The sequence below is a fragment of the Thalassophryne amazonica genome, chromosome 11 (genome assembly GCF_902500255.1).
Source record: "Thalassophryne amazonica chromosome 11, fThaAma1.1, whole genome shotgun sequence".
Lineage (NCBI taxonomy): Eukaryota > Metazoa > Chordata > Actinopteri > Batrachoidiformes > Batrachoididae > Thalassophryne > Thalassophryne amazonica.
The window spans coordinates 51,863,930-51,882,638 of record NC_047113.1 but is presented as its reverse complement, the minus strand read 5'-3'; the positions used below and the strand labels follow the sequence as shown (position 1 = coordinate 51,882,638).

The window sequence follows — 18,709 nt, the reverse complement described above, 5'->3', positions numbered from 1 at the left end:
TGTCAAATCCAAGGAACCATCATCTACAAACCTGGACTGTCAGAGGCAACACAATCACAGATGCCTCCAAAGTCTCACACCTGAGCATCACTTGGGTACACTGCTAGTCTGTTAATACAACCCTTGGCAAAAATTATGGAATCACCGGCCTCGGAGGATGTTCATTCAGTCGTTTAATTTTGTAGAAAAAAAGCAGATCACAGACATGATACAAAACTAAAGTAATTTCAAATGGCAACTTTCTGGCTTTAAGAAACACTATAAGAAATCAGGAAAAAAAAATTGTGGCAGTCAGTAACGGTTACTTTTTTAGACCAAGCAGAGGGAAAAAAAATATGGAATCACTCAATTCTGAGGAAAAAATTATGGAATCATGAAAAACAAAAGAACACTCCAACACATCACTAGTATTTTGTTGCACCACCTCTGGCTTTTATAACAGCTTGCAGTCTCTGAGGCATGGACTTAATGAGTGACAAACAGTACTCATCAATCTGGCTCCAACTTTCTCTGATTGCTGTTGCCAGATCAGCTTTGCAGCTTGGAGCCTTGTCCTGGACCATTTTCTTCAACTTCCAACAAAGATTTTCAATTGGATTAAGATCCGGACTATTTGCAGGCCATGACATTGACCCTATGTGTCTTTTTGCAAGGAATGTTTTCACAGTTTTTGCTCTATGGCAAGATGCGTTATCATCTTGAAAAATGATTTCATTATGCCCAAACATCCTTTCAATTGATGGGATAAGAAAAGTGTCCAAAATATCAATGTAAACTTGTGCATTTATTGATGATGTAATGACAGCCATCTCCCCAGTGCCTTTACCTGACATGCAGCCCCTTATCATCAATGACTGTGGAAATTTACATGTTCTCTTCGGGCAGTCATCTTTATAAATCTCATTGGAACGGCACCAAACAAAGGTTCCAGCATCATCACCTTGCCCAATGCAGATTCGAGATTCATCACTGAATATGACTTTCATCCAGTCATCCACAGTCCACGATTGCTTTTCCTTAGCCCATTGTAACCTTGTTTTTTTCTGTTTAGGTGTTAATGATGGCTTTCGTTTAGCTTTTTTATATGTAAATCCCATTTTCTTTAGATGGTTTCTTACAGTTCGGTCACAGATGTTGACTCCAGTTTCCTCCCATTCGTTCCTCATTTTTGAGACATATTGCTTTAAGTTTTCTGTCTTGACGCTTTGTCTTCCTTGGTCTACCAGTATGTTTGCCTTTAACAACCTTCCCATGTTGTTTGTATTTGGTCCAGAGTTTAGACACAGCTGATTGTGAACAACCAACATCTTTTGCAACATTGCGTGATGATTTACCCTCTTTTAAGAGTTTGATAATCCTCTCCTTTGTTTCAATTGACATCTCTCGTGTTGGAGCCATGATTCATGTCAGTCCACTTGGTGCAACAGCTCTCCAAGGTGTGATCACTCCTTTTTAGATGCAGACTAACGAGCAGATCTGATTTGATGCAGGTGTTAGTTTTGGGGATGAAAATTTACAGGGTGATTCCATAATTTATTCCTCAGAATTGAGTGAGTCCATATTTTTTTCCCTCTGCTTGGTCTAAAAAAGTAACCGTTACTGACTGCCACAATTTTTTTTTCTTGATTTCTTATAGTGTTTCTTAAAACCAGAACGTTGCCATTTGAAACGACTTTAGTTTTGTGTCATGTCTGTGATCTGCTTTTTTTCTACAAAATTAAACAACTGAATGAACATCCTTCGAGGCCGGTGATTCCATAATTTTTGCCAGGGGTTGTAGGTTTGACTGTCACTGAGCACAAATCCACTTTTTCAAATTCAGGAAGTCATTGAAAGCCTCAATCTCAGATCCAGGAAAATTACAAACTACATTGCACTATAAACCACAGATTACTGTACCAGTGATTAAAAACATCAGGGAGAACTGACCTGAAAGAAGGCACAGTTGGAAAATTGTCTCCAGAGGGCCTCAGAGCGCAGCTTATTCTGACAGTAGCATTCATACATTTGAAAATGCTCTTTCTGGAAAAATTGTGACAGAATAAGGGAAAAAACACAGAAAAATAAATAAAACAAATTTGCTCATAATATAGAATTAAATATTCAAGAAGATGTAGAAACAAAATCTTACCCTCTCTAAAAAACAAGCCCCCACATTTTCTGGAACATCCAGACATCCCTCCAGGTCCTGAAGAAAAACCCTGGAATTCCAAAAAAAGATGGTTATAAGCTTTCCATAAGCCAAAAACACACACACACAACAGAGTGACTGCACGCCTCGAAGAATGACACATCCTGGCAATATACTACATTTTTAAATAACAATAATAAAAAACACACCAAAAAACATTTCCAGTGACCTTGTCCTTCTGAAATAAAAATGATAAGGGTTCATGGTGTCAGGAGAGGTGATGCAGATGCCAGTTTGATAACACTGGACAAAAAAGTAATAATAATAATAATTTTCTTGCATGGACTTTGAGTACTAATGTGGGGTCATTTTGGGGTGCTGAATCCAAATCTGTGCTCAGATTGACTCCAACACACGTTTTTTTTTTGCAATTTGCGTGTTCTGTACTGATGGATTACACAAAAGTTGCTCATTCACTCATCAGTTTGATGTGACTAATCACACACTAAAGCAGCTTCAAAAGCATAGTTTTTAAACCAGGTTTGTGAAATTTGAACAAAGAGCCGTAATATCGTTTATGGTGCCGAAGAGGTGTGAGAGACTGCAGCTTTTGCTTCAATGCTTGATACGAGAAATATGTTTTCACATCTCAAAAACAAACACCAAATTACCCCAAATCCACTGAAAAACTCCATGCAAGAAAAATAGTGTTGACCAGTGGAATCAGGAATGTACAGTCGAACTTTATCAAGCTCACAAGCAATCAGAGGTGGGACGAAGTCACCATCAAGTCACTCTCAAGTCATCAATCAGCAAGTCCCAAGTCAAGTCTCAAGTTATAATGACCAATTGTTTGCAAGATGACTTGAGACTTGACTTGGTACTCGATGATTGATGACTTGAGAGTGACTTGATGGTGACTTCGTCCCACCTCTGCAAGCAATACAAGGCTCTTAAATTACCAAATTTTACAGGTTCTGACCTCTAGCTCAGGGATAAATGCCTTGAACACTACGGCGGGCCGGAATTTCTGCTCAGAAATGCATTAAGTAATTGAGCAACCCGACGTACCCGCTTTAACGCCACAGCGGCCCCCTTTGAGACTGGTGAGACAATGTCACTAATGCTGAAAATACATCTTTAAATTAATTTTTAACGAGACTGCTGCTATATGTAACATATTCACATTCTATGTACTACTAGTTACAGTTCCAGCACCACACATCAGCAAAAACAGAGAGAGAGAGAAAACAGGAAGAGTTGCTTGTTGAAGCTACTACGCTGAATAAATAAAGTTTAAACCTGCTGTGAAAGTTGTAGAGCTCCGGCATGTTTCCAAAGAGGATGTCTCTCTTACTGCGGAGGATGGGAGGCAGCAGACCCGAAAGAGCTGGGTTATCCATCTCAGCCCTGTATCCCTGCAACATTTGAAGAAAGAACAACGGTTGTGCAGGTGTTTACAAATGTATTCTGTAGACAATGAAAGCAGCTGTGGCAATTTCGCATTCAGTGTTTTTAATATTATTATTATTGAGCATCATAAGAAAAGTGACTTTTGTTCCTCACCAACAGCACTGACAGCAACTCTTCCACATAAATCCTCTCTGTCTCGATGAGTTCTCTCATCACACAGCTGTATACACACACACGCGCACACGCACGCACACACACACACACACAAGGGGTGCCAGAGGGCATCATTAACACTGAACAAAGAGAATCACAAACATCAAGAGCAGAGAGGACAGGCAGATGGTTCAGATAGACACCTCCTCCTAATCCTCACCGCTTCAGGAGATCTGGGCTGTCCTCCCCCTCCACACTGTAGGACACACAGCTCCTGCTCTCCTGGTAGTCGTGAATCACCTCTATCTGAAACATAACACACACACACACACACACACACACACAATACGAACTGTTTTGAGTCGTCAATCCAGATAGATACACACCTGCTCGACGAATTTAGCATTAGCCTAGGGTTTAGAATTGCAAGGAACTCATAAGAGATCATCTCTGTATGTTAGACAGAGAATTATATCTTAGTATTTGACATTTTATTGGCCTTTTATTTCTATATTCATCAAGCTGGTGTTCATCTATCTGGAATGAAACTGTGGAAGATTTGTCCCCCCTGACATTTCTGGGATATTATTGGTGTCCAAGCACAAATAAATAAGTAAAAACCAGGCATTAATATTGGCACTGATCCTGCTGCCTCACCTTTCTTTGGTTGGGGCTCTTACGAGATGTTTTCTTCCCAGGCAGCGAAATGTCAAATGTGAATTTCAATCCATCACCTGCACAATTCAACAACTCATCAAAACATCACAAATAGTGGCAAGAGTAATATATTACTGTGAAAATGTTTTAGGCACATAAAATAAAGTAAGACGTTTGACAACTTTTCCCAATTAAAATATATTTTTTTGAGTCGATCTTCTGCAACCTATGACAAAATCAGGTTGTATTTATTCAGGTTTTGTGGCTGAATGATGTAAGAGTGTTCCATGATGCATGACACAAAATGGCTGACGCACATCCAAAATGTCCTTGTAACTATCTGATCTTAACCTAACTGCCTTTCAAAATGGCTGATGCACAAAAATGTCCTTGTATTTGGTAAAACTATCAGATCCTTTTACAGCTGTCTAATTGATAAAACCATCTGATCCTTTTATATATGTTTAATTGATAAAACCAAAGTATTCATGTCTATTTGGAAAAAGAATCAGCATGATGGAACACTATTTTTATTGCATGAAACTACACTACATACATAAACACACATAAGATTTTTACATAGCAACCAGGAACACACCACAAACAGACACCACCCATTTTTCACCACTGCAGCCAGCTCACATAGACACTGACTCAAGCCAGGTTAAGGACTGCCCATATGGGAGTGGTTTAGGCTGAAGTTATAAAAGTTAGAGAACAAATGAAGTCTGGGTTCTTTGTTCCTGGTGTTTGCATGCGACCGGTTCAATATCCCAGCGCTGAGATAACTCTATACTCTTTACAATACAACATCTAAACTTTGAAGTCCGTTTCCTGTCCAATTCTTTTTGGAGGTCTCATTGTGATAAAAGAACCTAACAATGATCATTGGTAACTGTCTTTGTGTTGTCCTGTTCCAGGCATTACATCTGTGCAGACATCAAGTTTTTTTATTTTTATTTATACAGTCTCCGCCTTCCTAAACAACCATTTCTATAACATAGCAATTAACTCTTATTAAGTGAATTTTGGTCTGAACTCTATGAACACTGTGCCTTGACATGTGCCATGATGATTTAACTGGTTGCATGCATGTGTGTGCTTGCACATATGTGTAGAAGTGGGTCTCCTCCCAGATGGATGTGCCTGGAAAACCTCCCTAGGAAGGCACCCAGGGGGCATCCTTACCAGATGCCCAAACCACCTCAGCTGGCTCCTTTCAACGCGAAGGAGCAGTGGCTCTACTCCAAGCTCCCCACAGATGACGGGGCTTCTCACCTTAGCTCTGTGGGAGACACCAGCCAACCTCCTAAGGAAACCCATTTTAACCACTTGTACCTGTGATGTCGTTCTTTCGGTCATGACCCAACACTCATGACCATAGGCGAGAGTAGGAACGAAGATTGACCAGTAGATCAAGAGCTTCGCCTTTTGGCTCAGCTCCCTTTTCGACACAACGGTATGGTAGAGCGAATGCAATACCACCCCTGCTGCGCTAATTCTTAAGCCAATCTCACGCTCCATTGTACCCTCACTTATAAACAAGACCCCAAGGTACTTGAACTCCTTCACTTGGGGCAAGACTGCATTCCCTACCCGAAGTAGGCAATCCATCGGTTTCCTGCTGAGAACCATGGCCTCAGATTTAGAGGTGCTGATCCTCAACCCAAATTCTATCAAGGTTTGTTTGAATAAAACCAAAGCAACAGGAGTAGGTGAGACCATAACCGTCTTGGGAGAAATATTCCATCAAAGTTACATATTTTCCATTTTTCATGTGAAAAACAAAAACCTCAGCTCTAGTCTCCTGTGTGTCTTCTGGCAAACTGTAGGTGAAATTTCACATCTACCTTTTTTAAGAAAATTTTTTTCGTCTTTCTCTCCAAACCTTTATAACTGGAGATGCAACAGGTTGCAGTGTGCACAGCTTCTTCTGTCACAGCCACAGAAGACTGTAACTAACCTCTTGGGTGTCTTTATGTCTTCGCAGACACATTCATTGTCAAAAATATTCATATATCCATCTTCTGCCTTGTCTAAAGAAAACTGGTTGTAAAAGAGATGATTTGTAATAAATATAATCCTTATATTGAGTGTTTTCATATACGTATGGGCTCCAAAAATGGACAGACTGTGTGTACACATGGATGCAATTCCTAAACCTTTAATGGAATTTTTTTTTTTTTTTTTATTAAACCCCATGAATTAAAGCACACCCTGATCGTTTTATTTCAAATCTGTAGTGGTATGGGTTGGCACGGACTTTACACCAAGCGCCCTCTGGTGGCCATTTTTGGACAATGAAAACATCCTAGAGCTCAGCTGGTTTGGTTTTGTCTATAACTTGTTTCTAACAGCCAGCTGCTAACTAACATTGTCTGGAACGATGAGATTTATACACCAAGCTGAACTGAAATGTTTGAAAAACACTTGGGTTAGTGCAACCATGCATGGACACCACTTACAGTATGTACATCTCCATTTATACATGCACATCCTGTAGATAAAATTTCTATTTTAATTGTCAAAAATAATTTTGTAGTTTGATTATTTGTGATTGTGTGTTGGCACTGCACCGTGTTTTGGGGAGAAGAGTGGGGACTTGGATCGTGGTGGATTCTCGGGTCTAGGGGCCACCAGTTGGATGGGTCGCACGTGTTTATCGGCCAGCTTCCTCAGACAGGCCTGCCGGTTCTGGATCATCTGCTGCACAGCACCGTGCTTCTCAAAGGTTTTCACTATCTCAGCCTGACAGATGTGAGGAAAATCAAAGACAAAGTGTTAAAACATAGTTACAGGACATCATTTATGTTTTAAAACCTATGTTAACTGAAATTAACAGCACATTGAAAGTATATATATATACACGAGTATATATATGTGTGTGTGTGTGTGTGTGTGTGTGTGTGTGTGTGTGTGTGTGTGTGTGTGTGTGTGTGTGTGTGTGTGTGTGTGTGTGTGTGTGTGTGTGTGTGTGTGTGTGTGTGTGAGAACTTGAAATCACCTTTGAGTTGAATTATGAAAAAATTAGGAGAGCTGAAAGTGTTTGACCTGCAGCTGAGGGGTGATGACAGCCTCGAACTCCAGAACCAAAATGTCAATTCCTGAGCTCAGCATAGATGGTGCTCCCTCCAGGAACTTCTCAATGTCCCTCAAGGCAGCCTGAGCCCCCTCCTTGGACTGGAATTTATCCACCAGCTGATTGGCTAATAGATATGCCACATCGTCACACCAGCTCTGGGCCTGAAGGCAGCAAATGCACATATCTCAATACGTGTACACACACTTGTGGGCATGCATGCATGTGCACATGCAAACAGGTCTCTGGCTACCTGTCCAAGACAAAGGAGTAGCTGGTGCTTTTGCACCAGGTGACCACGTTTGCTCTTGAGTGCAGCGCTGAGCTTATCACAGTGGTGGCGAAGCTCATTGCAGCGTTGCATAATGAGAGCGGTGGCGTAGTGGTGACCGGCTGCCAGCTGGTGTCCATGAAGGATAATGATCTGGCCTCGACTCATTACCTCCTGAGGGTTCCAACGAAGAAAAAGAACATTTCAAACTGCTGATAAAAGAGCTATGCTGGTGAATGAAAGTTTTCTCATCAAGTTTAATGACCAAAATACATTTTGGGTTCATCAACAAGCAAGAGTTGCTTTTTTTGGGGGGGGGGGGGGGGGGGGGGGGGGGGGGGGGGGTAATCTGGTCAACTGATTGGTTGGCAGCATTAATGAGTTAGACATGTGGCTCCTGAAACACTATACTATATCTAATTATATATAGTAGTAAAACACCAAGAGGCATGCGCTTAAAACTTTACTCACTGGACAACGTTGACAAAATGTACAGTGATGAAGGTTTTCCAGGAATTTCACCAGTTGTAGTTGTCGAGTTACGGGTATTTACACAGTGTCTGATGACTTGTGATGTTAGAACATGTCGTACATTCACAGTTCATATAGGCATCAACCACGGTTAGCTTAACTGCACACGCCAACATCACACTGCAAAAAAGTGCTGTCTAAAAACAAGATAACACTAAATCTGAGGGAAATTTATCTTGCTGCATGGACAGATAATTTCCTAAGATTTGACAAGATGTCTTGAATCTAGAAATAAGCATGTCAAACTCTTAAAATAAGTAAAAATAGCAGTTGTGCGCACAGCCAATCCTAATTAAGCCAGGTGCAGGATAATCAAGAATAGTAGACAAAAAAGAAAATCCACACACTGGTAAAGCTCCCAAAATCTTTATTTGACCGAAAGCAACGTTTCGACCCTGAGGTCTTCTTCAGGCAACTATAGAAGAAGCATGACAGAAGCAGTGTATTCATAACCCAAATAATCCACACCAGCTGTGTCTTAATTAGCATCAGCTGTCTGTTAACACAAAAGCACCACACATGCACATAAGTATGCAGTAGAAAGAAAAAAAAAAAAAACTGCAAACACATTTCATATAAAAACATACTTCGTAATGTTGGTACAAGAATATATCATTTATCATGAAAAACCAACTGATAGAAATTAAAATAGCCCAATTTCTGAAAAATCATAGAAAGGGCTTGAAATCAAAGTCCTCATTTAAACCACTGGGTGATATTAAGAGAATAAATCCAGTATGTCTCCCTTTGAAGGAGTCTTCTCTCAATGTCACCTCCTTTGAAATGTGGTTCCACTCTCTTAAACTCTTAAAATAAGAAATTAACTAAATTATCTAGCACCTCAGACAACTTTATTGATCCCAAAAAAGGGCAATTATGTTTACACTCCAATTACCTCAGACAAGATACAGCAATTAATCCACAATTATTACTTGTTTACCGTAATAATGGCACACATCAAAATTAAAGACAACACATATACATTTGACATTGTTTATGTGCACTGAACTTGAAGCAGTCCGTCATCCGAATTGAGGCAAAGTGGGTGAAGGCTGCAGCAGGAGGGGCCCGCGCCGCCCAGCCTGGGGGTTGAAGGCTGCAGCAGTAAAAACTGCGCTGCCTTCAAGGTGGCAAGGGTGAGGGGAGTGGAGAGACATGGGGGGGGGGGTAATAGGGATGGAGACGTGTCGTGTGCAGATGAGTTAAATTTCTGTCAATTTCTGTCTGTGTGTGTGTGTAAAGTCTCACAGTTTCTGTCCGTGTGTGTGTAAAGTCTGATGTTGCTAGGCAACAGCAGGCTGGGGGGGGGGGGAATAGATGAGGAGGGGGAGCCGAATTCCTTCACCAAGGCCATAGATCCTTCTGGGGGAAGAGCAGGGAATTTGGCCTTCAGGAGCCGATAAGGCTGCCATGTTGATGTTTGGCGGAGAGATACAGAATTCTATTTACTGCACCCCTGACTGTTGAGAGTCCAAATTTATGAAGACTATTCTCTGGTCCTCAGCAGTACAATCCTTTGCAATGCAGTGATTTGCTCCTAGATTGAATCCATTTTGCGTTTGAGTTCAAGAGTTCATGCAGTCTGAGATTACACAGCATTGCCCAACTCATTAAACATGACGGACTGATGAGGGGACAAAATTCTGGAAGCAGCCGTCTTGCTAATATTCCTGTGGGTCAGGGCAGCGCACAAACCAATCAGCACCAAACCTCCCACCATAAAAGCGAATACGAATGAATCCTCAACATCTTCCACAGAGAGTGGAGCCACATGTCCCACTCCATTCTCTCAGGCGTCAAGAGCATAGCCCGCTGGGTAGATTCCATCAGGGCATGCAGGGTCCCCCAACCCTGATCTCCTTGTCGAAAACCAATGGTGTCAATGGCGTTGAGAGACCAGCTGATCAATTCCATAGTTAATCCAAATCATAATTTGAAGAATTCACAGTCTGGTGAAGCTGGGACTTGGAAGGTCGGATATAGAGATATAGAGAGCAGAAAGGAGGAGAGGAGAGGGGAGGGGAGGAATGCGACCGCCCTTGCCGGAGTCCCAAGCTGAAAAAATCTAAATCTAAATTGTTTTTATCTTGGTAAGAACCAAATAATTTGCAGTGCATTGATCATTTGTGTCATGTAAATAGTTATACCTGCACATCCAGAAATGTTGCAATTTCTTCACACTTTTGTTAACATTAGTGTATACATCACCCATGATTAGCTTGACTGCTTATGCTAACGAAAAATAAAGGCTTTATTTTGATTATGGGTGCTGAGAAGAGATCAGACAGCACAAATACATTTGGGGCGTAACTGTAAGTGAAAAGATTTTCATTGCGTTAATGTATTAGCACAACCTGTCACAGCACACAGTGGCCACCAAAGCTCCCTGAGGTGATGCAGTGCAGCAGCAAGATGAACTTTTGGATTTTTTTCCTCAGAAATGTTCCAGCTTATTTTAGTTAATGGTTGTTTTTGAGTCTCTTTCATCATGTATTTTATGTCTTATAATGTTGCTCATGTGTTTAGTTGGGGGAGGGAATCCGGTGTTTCCCATCAAGTACAATGTGCCTAATGTGCACAAGTGACATGCAGTATCTTTAAACATGTATTGCTAAAATATTTATATTGTCATTATTTATCATATGTATTTGCTGAATCAGTAATGAGTGAGCGAGTTAGCTCTCTCATAGGTATTTCTTTTGTCCATTCTCTATCTTTATTTCCCCCCTACAGTGCCCATAATGTATCACAGTAAAACTTGCAAAGCAAGGCTGCCACATTAATACTTCACATGTTTCCTTTCTTATGATGGCCACCACTAGGCTGAGTATCTGAAACCTAGCATATGTGAACCTCACAGATAGAAGTGATACTTGCTGCTGTGGATTCTACCATGCTAAATCCTTACACATGTTTGAGGTTGGGCTTGGTGACACAGGTTAGGGTCATTACCGCTCATGTTTACTCCAACTGTGATGTCCTCCAACTAAGGGAGTACTTGAGAAGGAGTCATTCAACTGATGCATTTTCATTATGGATAAAAGCATAAAATTAGTTCACAGAGTGGTGACTGTTACCTTCATACTTATTCAAAGTCCCTCTATCAGTAACAGGTTGAAATATGTCAACATGTAATGCATCATCAGGGCTTATATATGCATTTTTTTTTTTTTTTACATTACTGGACCATGATCACAGATGAATTTGATAAGTCAGGTGTTTTGTATGGCTGTCATAACACTGTGGCAGTCTACCCACAGAATAGCTTAATAAATTTTCTTATTTGCAGATGATGGCATTGTGTTAAGCACTGACCTGTGCATTTGATTCCAGACTTTCCAGTTTTCTGAGAGACAGTTCTGTTTGTGCCAGTGTGTATCCCGATATGGACACTTCTCTCTCTTGAGACAGCAAATGCTCCAGACACAACCCCAGCTAAAGACAGAGCATGAGCCATCAAAGGTACATAAAGTTTATAGAAGAAAAGAAAACTTGTTGAACCCTGAACATTCTACAGATATCATTATCGTGTTAATGTTGGTAATTTGGTTTGACAGAAGGCAAAGTGCAGGAAATTAGTTAAAAATATTTAAAAACCTATGTCCAACTGCCCACTTTTTTTTTTTTTTTTTACTTTTTTTGCATGCAGTTTTACACTATGATTGGTGGTTGCCATCTGGGATCCAGGACAGTTTTGTGGTACAGTGAATGTGTGTGGCACCAGTGCATACTCCCAGACTAGACTTGACATCAATATTAAATTGATGATCATTTAAAGCCAGGCAAATTGACAGATTACTAATTTTCAGAATGTACTCTGTTGAAAACCCCATTCAAACAATTTACTCAACAAAAATATAAATGCAACACTTTTGGTTTTGCTCCCATTTTGTATGAGATTAACTCAATGATCTAAAACTTTTTCCACATACACAATATCACCATTTCCCTCAAATACTGTGCACAAACCAGTCTAAATCTGTGATATTGAGCATTTCTCCTTTGCTGAGATAATCCATCCCACCTCACAGGTGTGCCATATCAAGATGCTGATTAGACACCATGATTAGTGCACAGGTGTGCCTTAGACTGCCCACAATAAAAGGCCACTCTGAAAGGTGCAGTTTTGTTTTATTGGGGGGGATACCAGTCAGTATCTGGTGTGACCACCATTTGCCTCATGCAGTGCAACACATCTCCTTCGCATCATCCGTGAAGAGAACACCTCTCCAACGTGCCAAACGGCAGCAAATGTGAGCATTTTCCCCACTCAAATCGGTTACAACGACGAACTGGAGTCAGGTTGAGACCCCGATGAGGACGACGAGCATGCAGATGAGCTTCCCTGAGACAGTTTCTGACAGTTTGTGCAGAAATTCTTTGGTTATGCAAACCGATTGTTCCAGTAGCTGTCCGAGTGGATGGTCTCAGATGACCTTGGAGGTGAACATGCTGGATGTGGAGGTCCTGGGCTGGTGTAGTTACACGTGGTCTGCGGTTGTGAGGCTGGTTGGATGTACTGCCAAATTCTCTGAAACGCCTTTGGAGACAGCTTATGGTAGAGAAATGAACATTCAATAAACGAGCAACAGTTCTGGTTGACATTCCTGCTGTCAGCATGCCAATTGCACGCTTCCTCAAATCTTGCAACATCTGTGGCATTGTGTTGTGTGATAAAACTGCACCTTTCAGAGTGGCCTTTTATTGTGGGCAGTCTAAGGCACACCTGTGCACTAATCATGGTGTCTAATCAGCATCTTGATATGGCACACCTGCGAGGTGGGATGGATTATCTCAACAAAGGAGAAGTGCTCACTATCACAGATTCAGACTGGTTTGTGAACAATATTTGAGAGAAATGGTAATATTGTATATGTGGAAAAAGTTTTAGATCTTTGAGTTCATCTCATACAAAATGGGAGCAAAACCAAAAGTGTTGCGTTTATATTTTTGTTGAGTATATATAAACAATCATTTCCCATCTGCATTGCATAACCTTACAAAACAATGTTATTTAGCATTCTCTGAAATTTCTCACTTACATATGGAAAAACACATTCACTGAAATAGCTGACTTGTTGCAGAAATAAAATAAGGGGTCATTTCAGAGTGAAACATCAAAACGGGAATGTCTGATCATTTTGAAGAAGCTGTTTAATTGACTCATATAGTATCTGGGATTTCTCTGGCTTCAGTGCTTACAAATGTCTTGCCTAGGAGGATGCCATCCAGGACCCACGGTGCTTCTGTAGTGTGGTGAATGCAGTGATGTGCAGCAATGCCGCAACCTCCCAGACCCCACCTGACCATGTATCGATATACAACCGGCGCCAGTTTCATTGAAAGTAAAAGTCTATACAGGTATTTCAGGGAAAATTCAAGAAAAATCTTTAATTGAAATACATAAAAAGATACATGAAAGCATCAAATAAGAAACTGTGAAATATAGTGCAGAACATGTCATGTTTCAGGTTGGTAAAGAGGTGTGTAGTTATTAACTGCACATAAGCGTGCACAAATAGAACATGATAGAAGTACACTTTACCTCCTGAAAGCTTTGCTCGTATCTGAGCAAATGGAGGTATTGATGAAGTTTCAGGTGATGCTTCTCGAAGAAGCCGTCAAAGGCTGACTCCATGTCTCGGAGTTGAGCGAGAAGCCTAAAGAAGAAAACAGCACGGCACTGGAGCTTAGACATGGAGCCGAAAGGTTATTTTCTCTATAGTCAGGAGAAAATAATGAGAGACTTTTTGAGCCTTATTGCTAACATAGGACTTATAGAACTTCAAATCAGAAAAAGTTGGCATGATATGAAAAGAAGGGGAAAAAACCCACTATAATTGTTACATGTACTTGGACTTCTATTTCACTGCATACTGTATGAACCAAAGATATTTCATGCTTTGTGTAATCAGTTTAATTTCATGTTAATGACTCACTACGGGCATTTTGTCTCCCAATTTTTTTCTGATGGAGGGTTGTAAAAGTGGAGTTTAAAATTGTAGTTGTAATGTTGAGAAATCAAAATCTTGAGGTTTACAGTTGAAATGCGAGTACTAGTCCCTTTTTAACATATGTCAGAACTCTAAAAATGTAGTATTTGATACAGCGTGAAAAGTTCTCACCTCTGTACGGTCTCCCAGTCCAATTTTATGTCCCAGTGAGAGTCATCCTCCTTCCCTGAGTTCTCCAGACTTGAGAGAAGGTAGCGACCCTCTTTTGACACTGACCTAATGGTCTCCTATCCCACAGAGGATTTGTAGAAAGACTTAACAACTGACCGTATTACTTTGACTGACATCATGTTTCAAAGTTCCTACTTCTCACAAAACTAAATAATAGATTCACTACAAGAAAGAATTTAAAACCTTGAGTTTGCTGTACTTTTCAGTGTGAGACTGGAGCAGATGTTCAATGGCTTTGCCCTCATTGGGCAGTTCTGCCTCTTCCAGCTCAGAGCCAAAGGCCTGAAGCATTTGAGCCATGTCTTTAACTGTTACAGCAAAACTTTCAATAGCCTGTGGAGGTGGAAAAAAAACACACCAAGAAATACAGGAAACTGATTTAGCAGAAGTACAGAAGGAAACTTAATGTGTGTTCAAAGGAGAATCAACCATTAATCAGTCAAGCTAGTTTATAGCTTGACTGATTAATGATTAACGTCCATAAGTGTTGATAAGTATGATACTGTCTATAGACAGTATCATAAATGTGTCATTTAAATCAAATTTAGGCTCAGCTCTCCCATGTGCCTTCTGGCAAACTGTAGCTGAAATGTACGCCTGTATGCATTAGCCTTGTGATTGACTGCTGATCTGCCCAGGATGCATCCCACCTCTCATCCAATCTATGCTGATTTACACATCACAAACACCCCGCGACACCCCCACCCCCCAAACAGGACAAGATGGATGAGTATGTGAATGAGTGGATCTGCCAATAGGACACAAATCACTCTGGTACAATAAAAAGCTCGATTTCGTAACACTGTTGGTGAAAGAGTTTTTCTACACTTGAGTTGATTCACTTTACGAAAATAACAGAATAATACTGGAATCTGGTGAACTAATCCAGTGCACAAAGAAAGCACTGCTTTGTGCATCTGTTATATGTACAATTATCGTCTGTCTGCATGAAAATAACAATGACACTCCACGGTTCAAAGAAACACTAAATTACCCTTTCCAAACAAACGCAGCGTACCGTTCGTAGAACAATCCAGTCACTGTGACAATAGTCTAAAGTGCCTCCAAACTCTGAGGTCAGCTGGTTCTCATTGATGTAGCGCAGCAGGTCTGTGACAGAGCTCAGCATCACCACCTAAACGTGCAGACAAAACCTTAGCACTCAACAACACTGTGCTTTCCAGAGATGTGCAGTCAGTGGTTTCATTAGGCAACTATCATTTGATTTATTATCTTTACTGACTATTATTTAGGGAAATCTGATATGATAGGTCAATTACAGACAAATCCAAATGCCTCCTGGGCACACTTATAGTATGAACATCACAGGGGAAGAAGCTTGCAAAAAGTAAAAGTTTTTGTCATGTTTGGTCAATTGTCTGAGTGACTCCCTGGGAGGACAGCACTGACAATTAGCAAGAGACCAAGAGCACCCCCTCTGTACCCCCCATGAAACCAAACCTACTTTATCAGGTTCCTGATATGACGCCAATACAGAATCTAGCAGAGCAGATATGTGAAATGATTGTGTGCTTTATGAATCCATTCTAACCCCAGTTACATTGATTTTTTTAAAAGAGCTTTTTTGAATGGTATCTTTTTTTTTATTATACAGTGAGGAAAATAAGTATTTGAACACCCTGCAATTTTGCAAGTTCTCCCACTTAGAAATCATGGAGGGGTCCGAAATTTTCATCTTAGGTGCATGTCCACTGTGAGAGACATAATCTAAAAAAAAAAAATCCAGAAATCACAATGTATGATTTTTTTAATAATTTATTTGTATGTTACTGCTGAAAATAAGTATTTGAACACCTGTGAAAATCAATGTTAATATCTGGTACAGTAGCCTTTGTTTGCAATTACAGAGGTCAAACGTTTCCTGTAGTTCTTGACCAAGTTTTCACACACTGCAGCAGGGATTTTAGTCCACTCCTCCATACAGATATTCTCCAAATCTTTTAGGTTTGGAGTTTCAGCTCCCTCCAAAGATTTTCTATTGAGGTCAGGTCTGGAGACTGGACAGGCCACTCCAGGACCTTGAAATGCTTCTTATGGAGCCCCTCCTTAGTTGCCCTGGCTGTGTGTTTGGGGTCATTGTCATGCTGGAAGACCCAGCCATGACCCATCTTCAATGCTTTTACTGAGGGAAGGAGGTTGTTTGCCAAAATCTCGCAATACATGACCCCATCCATCCTCCCTTCAATACGGTGCAGTCGTCCTGTCCCCTTTGCAGAAGAGCACACCCAGAGTATGATGTTTCCACCCCCATGCTTCACGGTTGGGATGGTTTTCTTGGGGTTGTTCTCATCCTCTAAACATGGTAAGTGGAGTTGATTACAAAAAGCTCTATTCTGGTCTCATCTGACCACATGACCTTCTCCCATGCCTCCTCTGGATCATCCAGATGGTCACTGGTGAACTTCAAACGGGCCTGGACATGTGCTGGCTTGAGCAGGGGGACCTTGCTGCCCTGCAGGATTTTAAACCATGACAGCACCATGTGTTACTAATGTAATCTTTGTGACTGTGGTCCCAGCTCTCTTCAGGTCATTGACCAGGTCCTCCTGTGTAGTTCTGAGCTTTCTCAGAATCATCCTTACCCCACAAAGTGAGATCTTGCATGGAATCCCAGACCGAGGGAGATTGACAGTCATCTTGTGTTTCTTCCACTTTCTAATAAATCATCATAAGTTATTGTCTTCTACCAAGCTGCTTGCCTGTTGTCCTGTAGTCCATCCCAGCCTTGTGCAGGTCTACAGTTTTGTCCCTGGTGTCCTTAGACAGCTCTTTGGTCTTGGCTATGGTGGACAGGTTGGAATGTGATTGACTGAGTGTGTGAACAGGTGTCTTTTATACAGGTAACAAGTTCAAACAGGTGCAATTAATACAGGTAAAGAGTGCGGAATAAGAGGGCTTCTTAAAGAAAAATTAACAGGTCTGTGTGAGCCAGAATTCTCGCTTGTTGGTAGGTGTTCAAATACTTATTTGCAGCAGTAACATGCAAATAAATTATTAAAAAATTACATTGTGATTTCCGGATTTTTTTTTTTTTTTTTTTTTTAGATTATGTCTCTCACAGTGGACGTGCACCTAAGATGAAAATTTCAGACCCCTCCATGATTTCTAAGTGGGAGAACATGCAAAATCGCAGGGTGTTCAAATACTTATTTTCCTCACTGTATATCAAACAATATCTTTTCAAAATATGGTGCTTTTGCCATAAAAAGCAATCAAATTGATATTTTAGACATATCTGCCTCACGAATTGGGTTGTTCAAAAGAATAAAAGCTCACTTGAAGCCAGATATTCAAGATGTTGCCCAGAATTCCACCAAGGGCTTAATTTTCAAAAATGTTTCTATGAGATGTTATAGGTTACAATAAATATGATTGTGCCTAAATATAATAAATATATTCATTCATAAGTTTTAAATTTAAAACACCATCCACAATGGCCACTAAACAACAGTTTTCTATTAAGATGGTCTTAAAATACATCATTGCAACCAAGAATAGCAACAATAATTACAGAAAATATTTTGGCACCGATTTTGGACGCCCCTTTGAGACCTGGCTTGAGGCCTATTTTTATTTTTGGGTACATCTTGATCGTGTTTTGGGGTCATTTAAGAAACCTGAAAAAATGTCAGTTTGGTTTAAGGGGTGCAAAGGAGGTGGACTTAGCTCTCCTACTAGACTGACTAGATGCTGTCTACTCTCCAACTGTGTCTTCAAAGTTAAAACTATTTGTGTTCATGGTCATGCCCAACAGTGATCATTAGCCTGATGGAGATAAAGGTCACAGTGAGTCAGAGGTTTATGAGTATCTTCCTGTTTATGTGGGACATGTTTGGTAGTATGTCTGAGGAGGCGCTGCTTTACTGGCATCTTCATCATGAAGTCCTCCTGGCTGAAGCGAAAGCCAATATCAGTAACCGTACGGTGAAAGAAGCTGGTAGGTCGAAGCACCAGAACCAGGTGGAGATTCCCAGGAAATGAAACCTTAAAATGGGGAAAGAAAAGTCATTGTGATATTGTTGCAGCATACAAAGTAATAGTCAATATTTTCTAAATGAAAAACAGGCTTTCTAAGCTCCTATTCATGAACACTGAAAGAGGGCTGAGGAACCACAAACACTCTCCTCCACATCATTCAAGATGTTCAGTCACTCAGACGATTTCTGTTAGGTGGACAGATTAAAAGTTCAGTCAGCACAATCATGTGGTTCATATCTTCATAATCCTTAAGATTTACAAGACATTTTACAACCTCATGTCTCATAGTT

General features: G+C 40.6%; 1 protein-coding gene across 3 annotated transcripts in view; it reads right to left on the bottom strand.

The window, feature by feature from the left end:
- mcf2a (MCF.2 cell line derived transforming sequence a) overlaps window positions 1-18,709 on the bottom strand; it is an 88,239-nt gene that overhangs the window by 35,761 nt on the left and 33,769 nt on the right. For all 3 annotated transcript variants that reach the window (XM_034181662.1, XM_034181663.1, XM_034181664.1), the window contains 15 exons: window positions 18,306-18,425; window positions 15,439-15,555; window positions 14,604-14,753; window positions 14,361-14,476; window positions 13,781-13,895; window positions 11,551-11,670; window positions 7,687-7,878; window positions 7,406-7,597; window positions 6,931-7,102; window positions 4,355-4,431; window positions 3,918-4,003; window positions 3,698-3,764; window positions 3,434-3,549; window positions 2,132-2,201; window positions 1,930-2,022 (listed from right to left, as the gene is read on the bottom strand). In XM_034181662.1, coding sequence (XP_034037553.1) covers window positions 1,930-2,022; window positions 2,132-2,201; window positions 3,434-3,549; window positions 3,698-3,764; window positions 3,918-4,003; window positions 4,355-4,431; window positions 6,931-7,102; window positions 7,406-7,597; window positions 7,687-7,878; window positions 11,551-11,670; window positions 13,781-13,895; window positions 14,361-14,476; window positions 14,604-14,753; window positions 15,439-15,555; window positions 18,306-18,425 — 1,803 coding nt within the window. The remainder of the gene's footprint in view (window positions 1-1,929; window positions 2,023-2,131; window positions 2,202-3,433; window positions 3,550-3,697; window positions 3,765-3,917; window positions 4,004-4,354; window positions 4,432-6,930; window positions 7,103-7,405; window positions 7,598-7,686; window positions 7,879-11,550; window positions 11,671-13,780; window positions 13,896-14,360; window positions 14,477-14,603; window positions 14,754-15,438; window positions 15,556-18,305; window positions 18,426-18,709) is intronic.